This window comes from Pinus tabuliformis, chromosome 1_1, assembly GCF_031772625.1.
Source record: "Pinus tabuliformis cultivar Carrire ecotype Pingquan chromosome 1_1, CPIR1, whole genome shotgun sequence".
In the NCBI taxonomy this organism is placed as follows: Eukaryota; Viridiplantae; Streptophyta; class Pinopsida; order Pinales; family Pinaceae; genus Pinus; species Pinus tabuliformis.
This window is the reverse complement of record NC_142297.1, coordinates 699,980,726-700,000,832: the sequence shown is the minus strand read 5'-3', so window position 1 is coordinate 700,000,832 and position 20,107 is coordinate 699,980,726. Positions and strand designations below refer to the sequence as shown.

General features: G+C 36.7%; 1 protein-coding gene across 1 annotated transcript; it reads right to left on the bottom strand.

Moving 5' to 3' along the window:
• Positions 1 to 13,436: 13,436 nt before the first annotated feature.
• On the bottom strand, positions 13,437 to 16,011 carry LOC149215401 (uncharacterized). The gene is made up of 4 exons (XM_089389707.1): positions 15,427 to 16,011; positions 14,489 to 15,241; positions 14,005 to 14,398; positions 13,437 to 13,498 (listed from the first exon to the last, which is right to left on the bottom strand). Exons 1-4 carry the CDS (start codon positions 16,009 to 16,011, stop codon positions 13,437 to 13,439), a joined length of 1,794 nt encoding a protein of 597 aa, XP_089245833.1.
• Positions 16,012 to 20,107: the final 4,096 nt, after the last annotated feature.

Here is a 20,107-nt window from a genome sequence, read left to right as displayed (position 1 = left end):
ATGCCACTTGCTGTATTTTCTGCCTTGACTTCTAGAAACTAAAAACGATTGAGCCATTTACTATGAAGTTCTTTTATTTTCTGAATAGAACATTTAGTTTCCTAGATAAAAATAATATTCGGAGCTTCCTGTTTCATTCTATTACTAAGTAATCTTTGCTTCATGTTCCTACCTAGACCCTGATGTTCCAAGAAGTAAACTTCATCATTAAAGATTTGTGAAAGAGTAACTGGTTAGGTCTTTCATCTTACCTGAATCTATCATTAGCTTTCCACACTCCATCAACAGCTCATTTTGCTTTTTTCTGCCTCTTTTCTTTCCTGGGCCTCAAGGTGCTAATCCTGGTGTGTTTTTTATAGATTTCACACCTTCTTTACCATGGTTTGCCGTGTTACCTTGCCTTTCCACCCCCTTAGCCTGGGTTTTCCATAAGTACAACTGTTGTACTCTAGAGAACTCTTCTTGAGGTAACGAATCTAACCCTCCCATGGTTCCCTGTTTCAAGAACCCTTCCAAATCTAGGTGCTCTCTATCTAGAATCTCCTGCAGTTCATGATCCTCCATTTCCATCTCGCTCTGGGTCATTTCCTGGTCCATATCCAGTTCTACATCGCTCATCATAGCCTCTTTCTGTATGTTATTGTTCTTTGGTTGGTCTTTGTCCTCCTCTGTCTCCTTGTCCTCTGGACTTTCCTCTATTCCCTGATCTACTTTTATCGTCTCTTCTTCTTCCTCAAGAACTTGGAACCTATTCAGCATAACTTGAGGCCCTTCTGCTTGATGTTGCTTAAGTCCCCTTTTGCCGCCTTTTCCTCTATGGCTCACTTTTAGAAAGCTTTATGTATCTTTCATTGTGAAGTTTTGCTCTTATTCTCTATATTTACTGAGAGGGCAATCTTTGAACAGGTGTCCACGCTCATGGCATCTGCGACATCTAAAAGGAATATGTTCATAATCTATTGTTTGCACCCATTCTTCATCAAAAACTTCCAAGATCAACTCATCCGGTAGAGCTCCAGAGAGATCCATTTCCACACAGATTCGTGCAAAGGAAGTATATTTTCCTCTTCTAGTGGCTTTATAAGCCTTGACAAAACGTCCTAATTTATTATCTATGTCTGTTAGCGATTCTGTTTTCCAGTAATCAAGAGGAAGGGAGTAAATTCTTACCCAAACTGGAACTGATGTGAAAGTCTCCCGCTCTGGGACAAAGTTCATCATCCACGGCCTCATATAGAGGCCAGCAGCTACATAGAAGTAGGGCCCTCCTTCAAACACTCTATCTTTATCCTCAATATTAGTGAAGACCACTGTAAAGAATCCTTTTGACCCCAGATGTAGGTCAATGCTCCCTTTTGGTTTCCAATGATATTTAATCCATGTCTGTAAATCTTTTTCAATGGGCCATACTCCCATGAATTTACAAATGATAGCATAAGTTCGCATGTGGTCCCTGTGTGCCTGCAACATAGGATCATTCAGGACTACTCTGGGTGTAACCTCAGATTTGGGCTTACAAGGTCCTTTCTGTGCCTTGGTTTTTTCTCCCTTTTCCTTGTCATTATCTTCCTTTTCTTTTGTGCTTTTATTTTCCCAATCTTTGACTTCCTTCTACTCTTCTTCCCTGCTCTCTTTCCCTTCGTCAGTAAGACGTCTGACTTCTTTCCGTTGGCTTCTTACCTCGACTGGCAACAACCTGCTTGTAGGAGGGAGTGGAGCTCCCTCCTCCATGCCCTTCCATGGAGTTCAACGCCTGCAGATTATCAACCCTAGGTGTTCTTCGTACTCCCTCCTGTGTTTGCCTCCATGTTATAATGTATGATTTGATATTATATATAATATAATATTATAATACATTAATTAACTTTTATATATACATTATATATTTTAATGTGATATTATATATAATATAATAATATAATACATTAATTCATTTTATAGATATATTATAAGGTATAATTTGATTTTATATTATATAATATTAGAATATATTAATTAATTTATATAATTAGTTAGTTGTTTTTATATATAATTAGTTAAGTGTAAATATATAGTAATATAGTTATTATTAAATACATTATTTATTTAGTTGATTTATTGTTTTTTTTTTTAATTATGTTGTTAAAATTAGAGTACAAAATTTACATTACACAATAATTTAATGTGTAGTAATGTAAAAAATAATTGAAAATAAAAACAAGTTAAATATATCCCATAAGTCGGAAAATCAACTAAGAGTCTAAAGGCATGAGAATATGACAACCCTACAACAAATAAGCATAGTTGTCCTATAAGAGAGAAAATCTAGCCAAAAGTATAATGGTAGTTGTGACTGTAAATTTTGAAGTCATATATGTGGAAGCATATTAGTTATTTTTTATCTACTTTGGGGATGTATGTACTAGTTTTCTTTTATAATAGAATTCACATTTTTTTTGGAAAAAAAGTTGTGATTGTAAAACCTAAAATACCAAGCATCATAATAGAATTGTCAAATAGAAAGCTAAATATCATATAGGTAAAGAAGTATCAAGTAAATTAGTTGGCTAGCATGCTTCCATGAGGGTGATGTAGATGGCCCCTAGTTCAAGGCACTGAAAACTTCCTTCCACCTTCCTTTCACATCAAGGAGAAGCTCCTTCAAATTATCTAATTTTTACATAAGGTTGTCCTTGGACTCTTGCTCGTAAACTAAGGCCTAACCCATGAGGAGTTTGATATGCTTATATAACTCAACCATGTATAAGTAATGATTTTGGCGTCCCTTGGTGTTGCTTGTTTATGGGATCTAGGTTGCCATGTTGTCCATCACTTTTGAGTCTAGAGTGTCATGTCTTTCCCACTAAACTTCTTCCTCTACATCATAAATCTCAACATGAATTTTTGGGGCTTAAGGGACTACTTCCATAAACTGAATCCTCATCCTTGTAATGCCCAGTGGCACCACCAACATTCCCCCAATTAGTTATTATAAATTTTATGTATAATCAGTTGTTGTGCCCATGTGTTCCTTATCATAATAATTGTTAGGTATGGATGAAAAATGAATGTTATAAATCCAATAAGCATTAAGGGAGATGAGAACAAGAAAATGAATTAAAAAATCATATCTTATTTGAGGGGGGTCATGAAGAAAAAATATAGAGGGATTTGATTGTCTCTAGATTACAATATTGTACAACTTGAGTGCATAATGGTTAAGAACATGCATTTCTTTATAAGAGGTCATAAGATCATATTACACTTCCATAGAATTTTACAGTGAAATTGTTGTAAGGAGGAGGGCCCCTTTTCCCACAATCAAAGGGGTACCATACACACATTTTTGTTTGGCTTCGTTGTAACCTTATATTTAATTGAAAATTACATGAATTATGGGTGAGCGGTATTTTACTATGTTTGAATTCCAAAGCATAGTTTAAATATTCTACATTTTTGCATTTTTGTTTAGCATAGTTTTTTGGAAAATTTTTTGCAAAATCTAGCAAAAATTTATGAGAATTGTATATTTTAGTTGTTCAGTTTGTAAAATCCAAGTGACCAAGAAATTTTCACATAATTGATTTCATTTATGCATTCAAAATGCATTTTAAACTATGGAAAATTGTGACATCACAAGAATTGTATTTTTGGATTATGGTGAAAAATGCAAAAGCTTAGAACAATTTAGTTGTGCCTAATTCTTCCTCCTTGGATGGTTCCCAGGAAGGGGCATCCCCATTCCCTTGATATGATGATAACTCACATGAAAACTAGCTTTGGATTCATTTTCTCCCATCACTTCATCAATCATGACATGAAGTTGATCCAAGGTTAAATGTCATTTGAATTTGAATATTTCATGTGACATAGGGAGGTATATGAGGACTCAATAGGATAATTCTATCAGATTGGAAAATATGGAGGAAAAAAATGATAGTATAAGCAACAAGTTGGCCATTCTAGCAAGGATATGGACCAACATCTCCTTCTCCTTGTCTCCTTCTCCTCCGATGTGGATAGTGACCAATCAACACTAATGCTTGCATATTCTGCCCAATAGTTGTTATAATTTACTAGTTTTTTATTATAGAAATTGTAGTATTTTTTGTCTTCTTATATGGATATATGTAATATCCCTCCATCACTATAATATTGTTTGGTTAGGTTGGTGGAAAAGCCACGAAAAATATTGGAACAATGATGTAATGAAATAATTGTTAGAGAATCTCGTTTGAACCGCTTTCTGATTTCTGAGCAGGTGATTAGCCGTGATATCTTCCTTGAGGCCTCGATCCTCCCATGCATGGGATCATACCATTGGCCAATCAGACTAGAGATAGACCTAAAACTTGGACCTAAGAACCACCCCTTTAGATTTGAATCCTTCTGGCTAAGGGACCCCACACTCATGAAGAAGGTGGAAAGATGGTGGAAGGAGAGTGAAGAACAAGGAAGAAATCAAATGCATACCTTCCAACTGAAGCTTAGGTAACTCAAGTATAAGATCAAGAAATGGAACCAGGAAGAGTTCGGTCATATCATGAAAGACCAACATCAATTGAACAACAAAATGCAGGAAATCCAACAGAAGATCATCAGTCAGGGCAAATATGAAGAACTAGTGGAAGAGAAAGGGTCATTAATCAACAAACTAGAGGAGAATTGAAAACAAGAAGAGATATTATGGAAGCAGAAGTCCCAAGTTCAATGGCTTCGTGAAGGGGAATAAAATACTCATTTCTTCCACAAATCCATGATCCAACACCGCCAAAAAAACAAGATATTCTTGCTAAGCGATGAAGCAGGGAATAGACTAGTTCAACATGAGGAAATGGAGGATCTAGCAGTCAGCCATTTCCAATCCCTCCTTTATAGACCCGCTCATGATAGGTCTGAGGCCATTCATATAATCATACAAAACATCCCTCGTCTCATTTCAAGGGATCAGAACCTCGCCCTTATGAGGGAAGTCACTTTGGAGGAAATTGATGATGTTGTCAAAGGCATGACAAAATATAAAGTTCCTGGCCCTGATGGTTTCATGGAATAATTCTACCAAGCAACTTGGAGCTTCATGGGATAAGACATATTGGAGGTGGTGTAAGAATAATGTCATAACCAAAAGGTATGTCTGAGACGAAAACACTACTTTCATTGCTCTAATACCTAAAATGTCCAAGTCTGAAGATCCCCAAGGGTTCAGTATATTACGCTCTGTAATGTCATATACAAGATCATTGCCACAGTCATTGTTAAATGCCTCAAGCCTCTGCTCCCGAATATTATCTCCCCAGAACAAACGAGATTTGTAGAAGGTCGTTAGATCCTTGATGGCTTTGTCACTTCCCAAGAGATTGTTCACTCTCTGAAGCATCTTAAATCCCTGGGCATGATGATAAAACTAGATCTTTCCAAAGCTTATGACCAACTTAATTGGGCATTCCTCACCAGCATCCTAAAATCTTATGGTTTCAACCAGAGATGGATTAATTGGGTCCTCTCCATGGTTTCCTCTCCTGTGTTTTCCATTATGCTTAACGACTCTCCCACTAGAACCTTCAACCCCTCTCATGGCCTGTGACAGGGTGACCCTATCTCTCCATTCCTTTTCATCTTGGCGGTAGAAGGTCTGGGTAGATATCTGAAGTCTGAAGCTATGGCTTCTCAGATCCATGGTCTGAGGCTGTGGGGCAATGACCTCCCTATCACGCACCAACAATTTGTGGATGACATTATGCTCTTCTGCCATGTATCTCTGCGAGAAGCTCAATGCATAAAAGATATTCTTCAGGTTTTTATGGAGGCATCGAGGACCATGATAAATAATGATAAATCATGTATCTTCTTTTTCAACAATCCGATGAACATTCAAATGTTTTGGGCTTGAGTGTTGGGCTTTTGTATTAACTCCTTACACTCTAAGTATCTTGGCTTGCCTTTATCTTTGAAATATTTAATAACCTCATGCTAGGAACCTTTGCTCCAAAAAATCCGATTGAAGATTTATAGTTGGGCCTTCAGATCCCTCAATCTAGCTGGTCGTACTGTCCTCCTAAAATTTGTTCTCCAATCCATCCCAATCTACCAGCTTTCGGGGATGGAAGCCCCAAAAAATTCATGTGCAAAGATGATTGAAACCTTCAAAAAATTCTTATGGGGAGGCACACAACAATTGAATAAATGGGCATTGGTCTCGTGGTCGAACCTAACAAAGCCAAAGATGGAAGGGGGACTAGGACTCCAGGACCCTCTCACACTGAATCAAGTAATGGGAGCCAAACTCTGGTGGCATTGGATAAGAGGAGGATTTGACCTATGGAAACAAATATGGACTAGAAAATATGGCATGCCAATTGGCACCGAAGACATTCTTAGATACTGAGACCCTCCCAAAGGCTCAGCAATATGGAATCTGGCAGTACAGAACAATGACCTCATCAAACAACATTTTTTCTAGGAAATCAGAAATGGGAAAACAACCCTATTTTGGCAACAGAGAGAAAAACTATTTGGGAGACAGGATCTGAGTGATTTATTCCTGTATACAAATGGTTGTAACTTCTATATGGTGGATCATTATTGGAAAGACACCTTGACTAATGATGGATGGAGGAAATGGAAAGAGTGCCATGATTGGCCACAACCCCCCGATTCAGATCAATGGCAACAGTTGGACCGAGAGTTAGAATCCAGGAAGCTCACAATTCAGGACGGAGCAGACATCCTCAGATGGGGATACACTACGAGGGGTACATTTACCATCAAGGAGGCTTATAATCTAAGGGAAGGATGGGGTCATGGTCACCATCACCCAATTTGGAAGAAGATCTGGACAGGTGGATGGTGGCCAAAAGTAGCTTACTTTCTCTGGCTAGTATGTCGAGGTAGAATCCTCACTTGGGACCAACTCCAAAAGAGGGGTATCTACGGACCCTCGTATTGTATTCTATGTGGTCAACATAATGAGGATCTGGAACACCTTTTAAACTTGTGTTCTTTTGCGGAGAAAAAGTGGAGGCAAGTGGAGGACCTCTTTGGACGGTTGGATAGAGATCATCAGAGCATTAGAGAATCTATCCTTCTATGGTAGACAAGTCTATTTTCAAGCTCAGTCCTCAATTGGGCCTGGGGACTAGCTCTGGGCTTTACACTTTGGGCTATATGGAAAGAGAGAAACCAAAGGATTTTTAAGAACAACCAACAATATCAAGAAGAAGTTTGGATGGGGGTCACCCAGAACATCCAAGAGATGATCTTAGCGAAGAAATGGTAGTCGACTGACTGGTAGGTAGCTCCCCAAGAGGCCAGAATCCTCCATCGCCTAAATCTATCGCCATCAATGATTGCCCTGAACTCCTAGAAACCTATAATGACCCATGTGGATTCCTTGCAACACTTCATAGTGCCTCCAGAGGGGTTCATCAAGTTAAGCTTTGATGGAGCCTCGAAAGGCAACCCGGGCCCCGCGGGTTTTGGGGGGCTCTTTAGAGACTCTCAGGCAAAAACACGCCTAATATATGCTGACCACTATGGCTATGCGAGTAATAATGAAGTGAAATTTGCAGCAGTTAAACAAGGTCTTCTCACGACTATTAAGTTGGGTTATAAGAAGCTAGTGGTGGAAGGAGACTCCAAATTAGTGATTGACACTATTAAAAAGTTGAGTCAGGGGGCTAAATGGGACAAGCTCAACCACAGTTGGAGAACTGCCAGACTGGTGCAGGAGGTAGGTGAGCTTCTCCAAAATTTTGACTATGTCATCACAACCCATGTCAGAAGAGAAGGAAACAGAGTAGCATACTTCTTAGCTAATTGGGGTTGTTTCCACTGAAATGAGCCATTAGAGTTGGCTTGGTCTACTCAACCCCTAGAAGGTAAGTTAAATCCCTTAAAGAGATCCTGGAGCAAGACAGGGGACATAGTTTTCAGAGCTTCCAAGCCTCTAAACTGATCCCCCGATTGGGGTGTGAGTTGGAGGGAAATGCCATCATGGTGAATTAATGGGGGTCTCCTCGAGGTACAAACCCACCACCCTCCACATGCTCGAGGCATATGGTGTGGTGGCTACATGCATGCGAGGTATTAAGGTTCCCGCTGAAGGTGACAATGCCATTGTGTTTTGGAAATTGGTAAGTTTCTCTGCGAGGGAAGTCGGTAATCGTGTAGTGTATGGTAAAGGATTTTTGAAGGGTGGTGGTTCTAGGCTCTACGGATCGATGCAGGAGCAGGCAAGGTGGAGGTCTTGGCTTCTCCGTGGGCTGGTTAATGGGTATGTTGTATGCCATCTTTTTCTCTCCTCCGTGCATTGGCTAAAATGTTTGATGGAATTGGGATTGTATAGTTTTGAACCATTGGGGTTTCAAAGGAAGAGGGGCTCCATGCATCTGCTTGTGTTTTTATGGCACCTAAAGTAGGTCTAATCGCCTGATATTATTTATGTGTTTGTTTTTTGGATTTTTTTGTCCAAGATGGGGTTATATTGGGAGCTTGTCTCTAGCGTTCGTATTTGGAATTACCTCACATCTTGACCCAACATTGAAAGGATTGGGGAATAGTAGGTCTCAGCTTCATTTCTGGGTTATGTCTTTTTGAATTTCCATGGGGAAGGTCAGGGTTTTTCCTTTGGATGTATTGGAGCAGAGATTATCTTTGTGGGTTCTGTCTTTGCGGGCTCTATGGTCTCTGCCCCGTGGGCATTGTCTCAAGCATATGTTTGTGTCTCACCTATGGTTTGGGAGCAGGGTTTGTTTTTTTGGATTAAGCTTCTGTTTTTTCTCCATACCAATTATCATTTGTTATGTTAGCTAGCTCTTGGAAATGGGGGTCACATCTCTATTCGGGTTTGTCAGTAAGGGATGTCTATAATGGAAGAGGAGGGGGGTGATCCCTTAGGTTCGACACAAGAAATATTTGGTTCATGTTTCTTCTATGGTAGGTGTACGGGGTGGTAGTGTCTCCTAGAACTTGGGAGCTTCTGGGCTCAGGTTACCACCTATGCAAAAAAATAGATTAGTTACAACCTCCACAAAAAAGTGTAGCCGTAAGGAAATGGTTTAGTTGGGGATACAAAAGGCAAGAAGCCCATTCTCGAGGGGACACGGTAGAAGAAACAGGGGGGCCTCTGTGGTAGTGCATCCCAAATCCTTTAGGGGAAGAACAAGGATTTGAAATCTGGTCTCTAGCATCATAAAGATGCAGATATAGCCTATTATGAAGGCATGTCGAAAGAAATTCAACACTTAATGGAAGAATGGGACACAGATATGAATAGGCAGGCCGACATGATGGAAACGATGCGAGAGACTGGCGAGCTATGGTGTCAGATGCAGGGCACACCCAAGTCCGCGTAACTCAATTTAAACACATTTTTTTCTTGTATTGGTTTATGAAGAGTATCCTCGGAAAAGCTTTGGAACATATTTATGTGGGTATGGTAGCAGCAATACAGTATTTTCTTGACTACAAACAATAATTTCAAATGCTCTAGTTTCATATGCAAAAGGAGGATGGCCGACTTTGACGTATTGAAGAACATATTCGTTGTATTCTCCACAAACAGAGCTCCCGAGATCCAATGCTAAGGACTTGGCTCTAGTGGAGTCTGTGTCTGCTGATGGTGCAAAGTAGTTTGATAGTTGGTCTCTCAGTTTTCTTTTCTTTTTTGTATGCGGGAAGCATTTAGTTTTTAGTATGTTGATAGTTATGTTTTTAGGTATATAGAATTTAGGCAATGCAAAGACAATCAGACTTATTTAGCTTGGTTAGAAAGACTTATTATTTTTTGTTAGTAGATGGCATATCATGCTGCTAGGTGCTCGACAAACTTGGTTTCTTTCTGGGCCAGTTGAGGCCACCTAACGATCTGTATGTGGATGTAACTTTATTTTCATATATTAATGAAAATGGAAGGACCTATCAAGCTTACAAAATAAAATTGGTAGAGAATAAATAAATGAAGTATAGGTACTTGGGAATGGGACACCTAGAGATGATAATCTTTCCAAAATGAAAGAATATAATCTCATCGAGAAATGAGATTGGATAAGTCTTCGTGATAAGAATTGTAGAATGAAATCCTAGATAATCTTAATGGATGGGAGAGAAATATCCATTAGGTGCTTAGCTAGAGAAAGATATTAAGCAGGGATAAACATAAAAGTGTCGCAGGAGAAAAAGGCGGGATTTTATGGAAAAGCCTAGGCAATTAGATAAGAAAACCCATAAAAGCGGGACACCGCTAAAGGAAACATTATCATGAAAGAAAGGTATTAAATACATGTTGGGGGATTAACAAGGTTGTTGATACCGTGATAAGTACTTCATCTCGGGGGTGAACTGGGATATTGTAGTTCAAGGTAAGGTGGTGAAAAGGTGTGCATTCCCAAGTGTTTCCCTATGGATTAATTTTTATTGTGAAACTTTATTTTATTTATTACTGTTGGATTAATTTTTATTGTGAAACTTTATTTTATTTTTTTCATTTGATTATATTCAGTTTTTATATTTTATCATGAATAGAGTTATGGGTAGTGCAAGTGTACTTGTTAGAAATTTTAGATAGAGGATGGAGATGTGGGTATTCAGTGATTACGAGTGGGATCATGGTTGAATAATTAATCAAATAGGGGAAAAAGTGGATACTATAAAGAGAAATGTGGATAGTATTTAATTATTACATAGGAATATCAAGGAAAATTACAGTGTGTTGAGTTACATTAGCTGTAGAATTTAAAAGCATGTTAGGTGGTGGTAAAAGAAGACAAAACATGTCAATTTAAATTCAATTTCATGTCATATTTTTTCTAAAATTTAATATATATTTTTTATCTAATTTATTCATTTTCTTTAAAAGATATTCATTAATATTTTACATAAATTTTTAAGTAGTGACAAAACTACGACCCCCCATTTCTCTATTGATTTATGTTTTTTAATTCCAACTGCTTTAAGAGATGTGTTGTAAGCATTCTAAAGATTGCTAAACAAATTTAAAAATAAAAAGTAAGCATATTTTTTAATTATTATTAAAATACTAGTAAAAATGATAATCTTTTTGTATATATAAAAGTGCGACTCAAGAAACTATCCTTTCAAGTTTATAAAATCAATTTTTTTTAATAGAAATCTGAAAATAACATATAACAAAATGTTAAATTTTTTTTTGAAATTTTTTAAAATATATTTAAATTTTTTATAATAAAATTTTTAATTATGATTATAATAACATATTTTATATTATTCAAAATATAATATATAAAATTACTTGTTTAGAAATTCTAATTCTAATTTTATATATAATTTTAAAGAGTTTTAGCATTTCATTTAATTTTATATATTTAAACCTGCATATTTAAAAAAGTTATTTATATTTTGTGAGTGATTAACCATAGTTTTTACCAATATTTACTATCAATTGACTTATTTACAATTTATTATTTACTTTTTATAACATTATTTATATTTTCTTAACCCATTAATAGGTTCACTATAGCTTTTACCAAAATTTATTGTGAGTTAGTTTTGTTACAAATTCATCATTTATTTTTTATAATTAATAAGTATGAAACTCAACTCATTTAATTGAATAAGTTGAGTTTCATACTTGTTAATTATAAAAAATAAATGCTAAATTTGTAGCAAAGCTAACTGACAATAGACTTTGGTAAAAGCTATAGTGAACCTATTTAATGGGTTCAGAAAATATAAATAATGTTATAAAAAGTAAATACTAAATTTGTAAATAAGTCAACTCATAGTAAATATTGGTAAAAACTATGGTTAATCACTCACAAAATATAAATAACTTTTTTAAATATGCAGGTTTAAATATGTAAAGTTAAATGAAATGCTAAAACTCTTTAAAAATATATATAAAAATAGAATTAAAATTTCTAAACAAATAATTTTATATATTATATTTTGAATAATATAAAATGTGTTATTATAATCATATTTAAAAATTTTATTATAAAATATTTAAAATATATCTTAAAAAATTTCAAAAAATAATTTTAACATTTTGTTATATGTTATTTTCAAATTTCTATTAAAAAAATTGATTTTATAAACTTGAAAGGATAGTTTCTTGGGTCTCGGTTTTATATATACAAAAGATTATCATTTTTAATAGTATTTTAATAATAATTAAAAAATATGCTTACTGTTTATTTTTAAATTTCTTTAGCAATCTTTAGAATGTTTACAACACATCTCTTAAAGAAATTGGAATTAAAAAACATAAATCAATAGAGAAATGGGGGGTTGCACTTTTGTCACTAATTAAAAATTTATGTAAAATATTAATGAATATCTTTTAAAGAAAATAATAAATTAGATAAAAGATATATATTAAATTTTAGAAAACATAAGACATGAAATTAAATTTAAATTGACATGTTTTTTCTTCTTTTACCACCACCTAATTCTTGATGATTTTGTAAATTTAAGAGTAAACATTCCAACTCCATTTATTTTTATAAAACTTCTTTGCCACAAAAAGGGAAAACGTGATACACATTAACATTTTTTTCCAAAATGGAAAATTCATAATTTTGAAGGAGAAATTAGAAGCTGTAGATGCCCGAAAGCATATGCTGTGACTGTGGCACTCGTCCACTGTCAAAAAACTAGTAACTGAAAATAGTCCAGAGGGTGGTACTACGACCATAAAATATTGTTCAAAAAGGATCTCTTGTATATAAGAAGACGTCCATATTTACATTCAGTTATATAATGATTATATACATAGCATAAGTCAAAAAGTTCAAAAAACATGAAACTGAGAAATTAGAGGTTGTTTCCTCTCTGTATTGCCCCATCTATATAAGGCCTATGAAAATATTGGTATGTCTCTGCTGGTGTATATTTAATGATCATCCACTCTCCTAGAGGACGATGCGTCGCTTCTTTCGATAGCCGGTCAACAGTTCCATTTCTTTCCCTATAGATGTGAGAAACAGATATTTGGTCAAAAAATGTTTTGAAAAAAAACAATTTCTTCCAAAATATGTCTCAATGAGCAGGCAGAACAAATAGCTGTGTTGTTAAACCAATCAGTCACATTCTTTGAATCTCCAAATATTTGTAAATTTCAGCATTGTTTCAGAATAGCAAAGTATAAAAGATGGCGAAGCGATATCAATTCAGCATGGTTATTTGTACCTGGTCCCAGTCCCATACAAATCTGATAGTAATGATTTTCAGATAGGTAGAAGCAGATGCCACCCCCACAACCATGCTGTTGGGCAGCCCCATCAAAATGGGCCCACGGAGTTGTTCTGTTTATCTGTTCCTGCCGAATGATTCTAGGTCTCTCATGGCTGTTTTCATTTGGAAGTTCTGCATAAGCAGCACAGATATGTGGAGGAATAAGGTTCCAGTTAACTAGTCGATCTTCAAAAATAATGTTATTCCTCTTGATCCATATGTGCCAAGAAACAAGAAGTGGGAGGTTTCTAGGTTTGTCCGCTGCCGAGGTACTCCACCAAAGTTCCCAAGCTGAACTGATATTCGCCCCCTGCCAGTTTAAATTCAAATTAAGTGTTTGAATGACCTGTGACGAGATGCACTTGGTGGTAGGACAAGAAAGGAAAAGGTGATGGGTCGTTTATTCTTCTTGAAGGCAAAGAACACACCGGGTAGGTCCCAAGAATGCCCTTTTTTTTAGATAGGATCCAGTGGGGATCTTATTTTCCAATATGTTCCACATCAACAATCTGGTACGTGGAGGTGCTTTTAATTTCCATAATGTATCCCACCGGCTTTTCAAGACCTCAGGTTTTTTATCTGCGATGATATTATCATAGCCCTGTTTTGGTGTATATTGTCCAGATTTTGAGTGTGCCCATATAAGTTCATCCTCTGCATTCCTTAATCTGACATGAGTTTCTGTAAGTGCCTAAATATAGCTTTGTCAAGATCTACTCCATTCATTTGGGATATGCCACTGCTGTTCAATCAACCAAGCTTGTGAATGAAAAGTAGTATTCTGTGGGTCCCAAATCTGTCCAAGAAACTTTATACCTCTACTGTTGAGATGATGTATCAATCCATCTGGTAATTGATGGGAGTTTCTACAGCCCGGCCATGGATCAATGCCAATTCGAATAGAGGCTCCATTTCCGATTTTCCATAGCAATCCATCTTTGATAATGGGCATAGAGTTGAGTATGGCCCTCCATATCACCGAAATGCCCTTCCTGTTCCAAGATGGGCTTTTGATCCATTCAGTGATGGTCGATGGCCAGATGTATTTGTGAAGTATAACCTCCGCCCACAGGCTATTCTGTTTCAAAAGGAGCCAGCCCTGTTTGGCAGCCAAGGCTTGTGCAAAAGCCAGGAGTAATTTTAGTCCCCATCCTCCACACTTCTTGGGAGTGGCAATTTTGGTCCATTTTACCCAGGCAAAAGGCTTGCCCTCCTTGCCATTCTAGAGGAAATTGTCACAAATTTGTTGAATTCTGTGGAGGATCCCTCTTGGTATCCAGGCAAGTGACATCCAGTATACCGGTGTGGCTTCGAGGACATATTTAATGAGGATAAGTCTGCCATCCCTAGAGAGGAACCTGTCACACCAGCAACTAATTCTCTTTTCCACTTTTCTGATGAGACAGTTCCAATTAGCAATCTTGTACCCATCTGGTTTAAGTCTAAAGCCCAGATATTTGAGTCCCCCCTTCAGATCGGTTTCTTGGAAGGGAAATTTTTGAATGGCAATTTGAGATTCCTGTTGAGTACAATCTGATAGGGATATGGTGGATTTTTCTTGGTTTATCTCCATTCCCGTTGCTCTGCAGAATAGGTTCAGAATCTCATACAGTGAGGTAGTGTCCCGGACACTCCCATTCAAGAATATCAAGATGTCATCTACAAATAGTAGATGTGTCAGATAGAATTGCTCCATGATTTTTAGACCACGAAATCTCCCGCTTCTTTTTTCTGTCGCTATAAGTCTGCTCAGTCCTTCCATGACTAATAAGAAAAGAAGAGGTGATAAAGGGCATCCCTGCCTTATCCCTCTATCGATATTGAAGGATGGAGTGGCCGATCCATTTACAAGAATAGCAAAAGAAACAGAAGAGATGCATCCCATGATCCAGTTGTTGAGGGCAGGGGGAAAACCCAAATGAGTGAGGATCATTTTGATATAAAGCCAATTCACTCTGTCAAAGGCCTTTGACAGATCTATTTTGAGAGAGATTCCTTTGAGGTTTTTGTGTTTGATGGAGTGTAGGGCTTCCTGGGCCGAACCAATGGCATCCTGAATATGTTGATGGTGGAGGAAAGAAAATTTCTCTTGGGAAATGTGGTTAGATAAGATAGGCTTAATACGATTTGCAATAATTTTAGAAATGATTTTGTATAGGCAATTGCAGAGGGATATAGGCCTGAAGTCATTGAAGGAGGCAGGAGTATTGGTCTTAGGAAAGCCAAGTAGAACTCCACCGGCCAACTGTCTGAGCCTGGACTCTTGTCTTTCTTGAACCACTTTAGAGTTCCTTCCAGTTCCTCCATGGTGACCAGTTGAATCAAATCCTCAACTGCATCAGGTTCCACAAACCTTGGAAAATGACCTGCCAGGTTAATGATGTCCGGGAGGTTGATGACTGTCGGAGCTGTAAATTGTCTTTTAAAAGTTGTATTTCCCAATCTGGCTAATTGCTGGTGTGTAGAGGCCCATCCATCTGGTTCATTGGGCAGCTGCCAGATAGTATTAGTGGCCTTTCTACGGTTTGCGAAGTTGTGGAAGAACTTTGTATTGCCATCTCCCGCTTGCAGCCAGATGGCTTTGCTTTTCAACCTCCACTGTTCTTCTTTGTCAAGTAGCAACTTAATTTTTTGTTTCTCCAGATTGTTCAAATGTAGTTTAGTATCCTCTGATAAGAAACCAAGCCCCTGTTCCTCCGTTAGTTGTGCAATCTGTAAATCAATATCAATGAGATGTTGTTCATCTCTCAATTTCTTCCTCTTTGAACATTTCTCTGTCATAATCCTGAGAGTTTTGAGTCTCTCACAGAAATCTGCCGCCATCCTCTGTTCTCTCAGCCGAGGTTGAAATCTCCAGAATTCAGTCACAAGATTGATATATTCAGGTTCTTGTAGGTGGCCAGTAAAGAACTTGAAGGGGGGACGAGGTTTCTTGGTTGGTCCAATAATTTGAAGAAGTGTGGGAAGATGATCAGATATACCTCAAGTGCCTACCCATTGTCTGTACAGGGGTATGATACACATTAACATGCTTTTACATGGGTATTAATTATTGTTATTTTATTAGTGCTAAATAGTTACATAGCATTGTATGATTGCCAAGTATTTATTTGAGCACTACAATGATAAATATTATTTCTATACCAACTATTGAAATGTTGTAACAATCGAACCAACAAATATGAGAAATAGGTAATGGACTGATAATATAATAGAGTTGGAAATCAAACACTCTAGTTTTGGGTAAGTGTCATAGTTAATCAACAAAGTGTGAAAGATGATGGACAATAGAAATCAAAGAAGAACGGTCATAGTAGTACCGGAAGAAAAATTTCATCGTAAACTCTCTAGAGCTATTACCATAAATTAAAATAGGGTTCAACGAAGTGGTTTAGTAAACGATGGATGCGAAGGGGGCAAGCGAAGTTCCTCTCGTGGTGCATAAATTTTGGTGCTATTTAGTAACACGCGTTGAATGTGCAAGTCGAGATATTTATGCTAGGTATACCTAGTTAGAAAATAAGAAGTTTAGATGTAAGATGAAAGTTGATCATGGGGAAGCATTAACTAGTCTAGTCTTTGAACCAAACCCAGTCCTTAGGTATACTCGGAGACAAAACCGAGGATTGCTACGCTGGTAAGTTATAGAGTCACCTTGAATCAGAATAGCTATATATCGGAGTGGTCTCAGTTTTGAGGAAATAAAAATAAATAAATAAATGAATGATAATAATAACCTTCAAGTAAACATTATCATAGGAAGAGAAGACACCTTTTGCTGCCCATTAATATTTCCAATAATGTCCATTGTTCTAAATAAATTTTATTATTAACGAGGAACTATAACCATACATTTGGGAGAAATAAAGAAAATACCCACAATTTGAAACCATTGGATGAAAATTACACGATGCGAAAGCCTTTATTAAAAAAACATATATCCTTCTCATACTTGCACCGAAGCTAGAAGATAAGAGAAATTCATAGATTTCATAGCAGAGATTATATATATAAGATTCACGATATTTCAAAAATTCTTTTGTACACGAAGGAAAATTAAAAGCATAAGATTAACGAGAATTGATATATATATATATATATATATATATATATATATATATATATATATATATATATATATATATATATATATATATATAGGAATATAATTTCTCATTATAAGGTTGCAGCCAAAATTTATAGAATTTCCACCATACCTAAATATCAATTCGACAGAAAACTAGACAATTAGCCCAATAGAGGAAAAAACAATCGAATTGTTTTTACATCTGGCATTTATATTTCCCCATATTGCCAAAATCCAGGGGACTTAAAGTTATAAATTGGAATTTCGGTGACAAAAATTTAAATGAAATCATGAAAACGAATGCTAAGACTCCTAAATGCCAAATATGAGTGCCCAAGGGGGAAGAAAGAGCAACTGGTACACAAACCTATAGCAAGGTCAGATGTGTATACATCTATAGGTGAACGACCTCATAACAGAATGGAGGTTTCTCTTACCTAAACCAAAACACATGAATAAGTGGTAAGCTAACAAATGTAGAAATCTTCAGGCTAGGAGGTAACTCCTAAAAAGAGATTATGTTTATTCATTTGGGTTGTTCATAGTTATATACATGAGGGAGTGACTTTTGAGTTTCATCTCCCGATGACTCTTCATTTTCTCTTATTTATTATTTACACTATTTACAATTGTTCACCCAATCCCTATGATTAGGCGTCAACATTCCTCTTCTTAATTTAAAGGGATGTTGGTGAGTCCAAGCATCATTCTGAATCTTTCAAGCTTCTCTCTTTCAAGTGATATGGTGAAGATGTCTGCAATATGCTTATTAGTGGAACAATGGTGAAGATGGATTGTTTTGGCCTCAACATGATGTTGAATAAGATGATATTTTGTATTGATGTGCTTCATTTGATCATGGAACTTTGGGTTCTTGGCCAATTTTATTGCAAAGGTATTGTCAATCATGAGTGGAGCCGAATGTACTTGTTTTACTTGCAAATCTTCCAAAATTTTCCTGAGCCACACAATTTCTTTGTTGCCTTAGCTGCTGCCACATATTCTGCCTCTGTTGTGGAATCTAGTGGAACTGATTGTTTGCGTGATCTCCAGGAGACAACTCCTCATCCAAGACTCATAGCATAACTAGAAGTAAATACTCTAGTTTCTTTGTCTCCATCGAAGTCTGAATCAGAGTATCCAATCAAGATGAAGTCACCCACCTGTGTATGCTTGTGTCCAAAGTCTTGAGTTCCATTCAAGTACTTTAGAACTCTTTCTGCAGTAGACCAATGTCCCTCAGAAGGCTTCTGCATAAACTTGGAGAGGATTCCAACAACAAACGAAATGGTTGGTCTTGTAGTAGTAAGGTAGTTGAGACTTCCTACAAGCTGTCTATACTTTGTTGCATCCTCAAATTCTTTTCCTTCAATTAATGTGAGCTTTAAGTCTTGTTCCATTGGAGTAGTTAGAGGATTGAATTCAGTCATGCCAAACCTGTTTAACAAATCTCCAATGTACTTCTTTTGAGAAAGGAATATAGACTTCGAACGTTGAGTTGCTTCAATACCAAGATAGTAATGAACATAGCCCAAATCAGTTATTTTAAAACCTTTCCTCAATTCCTTCTTTATGGATGAAATGTAGCTCTCATTGTTCCCTATTATCAAAATATAATCTACATATACTGCAAGATATACAACTGTTTTTCTAACTTTCTTGACAAACAAAGTTGCATCATCAAAATCATAATGTTTGAAATTGAGTTTCAGAAGATGCTTAGTTAATTTTTCATACCAAGTTCGCGGTGCTTGCTTGAGGCCATACAAGGATTTCACAAGTTTGCATACTTAATGTTCATGTCCTTTCACAACAAATCCTTCAAGTTGGGACGTAAAAACATTCTCTTTTAGATCTCCATTCAAAAAATAAGCTTTTACAACCATTTGATGGACTTTCCAACTGTTCCGAGCTATTAGGGAAAATAGTGTCTGGATGGTAGCCCATTTTGGTGTGGGGGAAAAGTATCTACATAATCAACCCATTCCTTTTGTACAAAACCTTTTGCTATAAGCCTAGCTTTGTGCTTGTCAAGTGAGCCATCAACTTTACACTTGTTATTGTAGACCCACTTGCAGCCAATTGGTTTGGTTCACAATGGAGGATCAACCAGCTTCTAAGTGCCATTCTTTATCAAGGCATCATACTCCTTTTGCATTTCTTCTTTCTATTCATCATGAGAAGCGGATTCTTTGAAGGAATTTGGTTCAAAATCTGTAGACAAATTCAGTTCACAATCATAAGAAACATCCATGTCAATAGGTGAATAGGAGTCTACTACATCACCTCCATTTTGTCGGGTTGAATTTCTTGTTCTTGTCTTTCCAGCCTCATTAGGATGAACAATTTCAAGTGTCTTTGTTAGCCACTTTGGGAGACCTTCCTGAGATGGTCCAGGCTACTCGGTTGATTGAGATGGGACTGAATCAAGATTGAGTCTCCCAATTCTGTCAATCACATCACTCAAAGTATCATAAGTGGTTAGAGTTTCATGCGGGGGAGAGAGTGCTTTAGAAGAAGATTCCACAGGTTGATCCAGTATAGTAATCCCCCCTTCAAGATGTGGAATCCCTATGATTAGGTGTCAACAAAATTTATTGGTAGCAGTTGAAATTATATAAGAATCCCAAGAGGAGAGTTACCTATACACAAATCTCTTTAGGGTCATTCCTCATGCACTCAAGAAAAAAAAAGAGGATTGGAAATCAAATGAAGCAACCTGTAATAAGATAAATCTCGGAGCGTGAAGCTGTGAATACATTGCTTGAGGATTTGTTGGAAATATGCCTGAAGATCCTAGTTGGAGGAACATTCTGGGAAACCAAGCCTAGA

What these genes read in the sequence shown, in the direction of transcription:
- LOC149215401 (XM_089389707.1), bottom strand. Translation starts at nt 16,011, where the DNA reads ATGGCGGCAGATTTCTGTGAGAGACTCAAAACTCTCAGGATTATGACA. An exon ending in ATGTCCTCGAAGCCACACCG is followed by an intron (nt 14,399 to 14,488) that starts GTATACTGGATG and finishes AATGGCAAGGAG; the next exon opens with GGCAAGCCTTTTGCCTGGGT. An exon ending in ACATCATCTCAACAGTAGAG is followed by an intron (nt 13,499 to 14,004) that starts GTATAAAGTTTC and finishes TTAAACTGGCAG; the next exon opens with GGGGCGAATATCAGTTCAGC.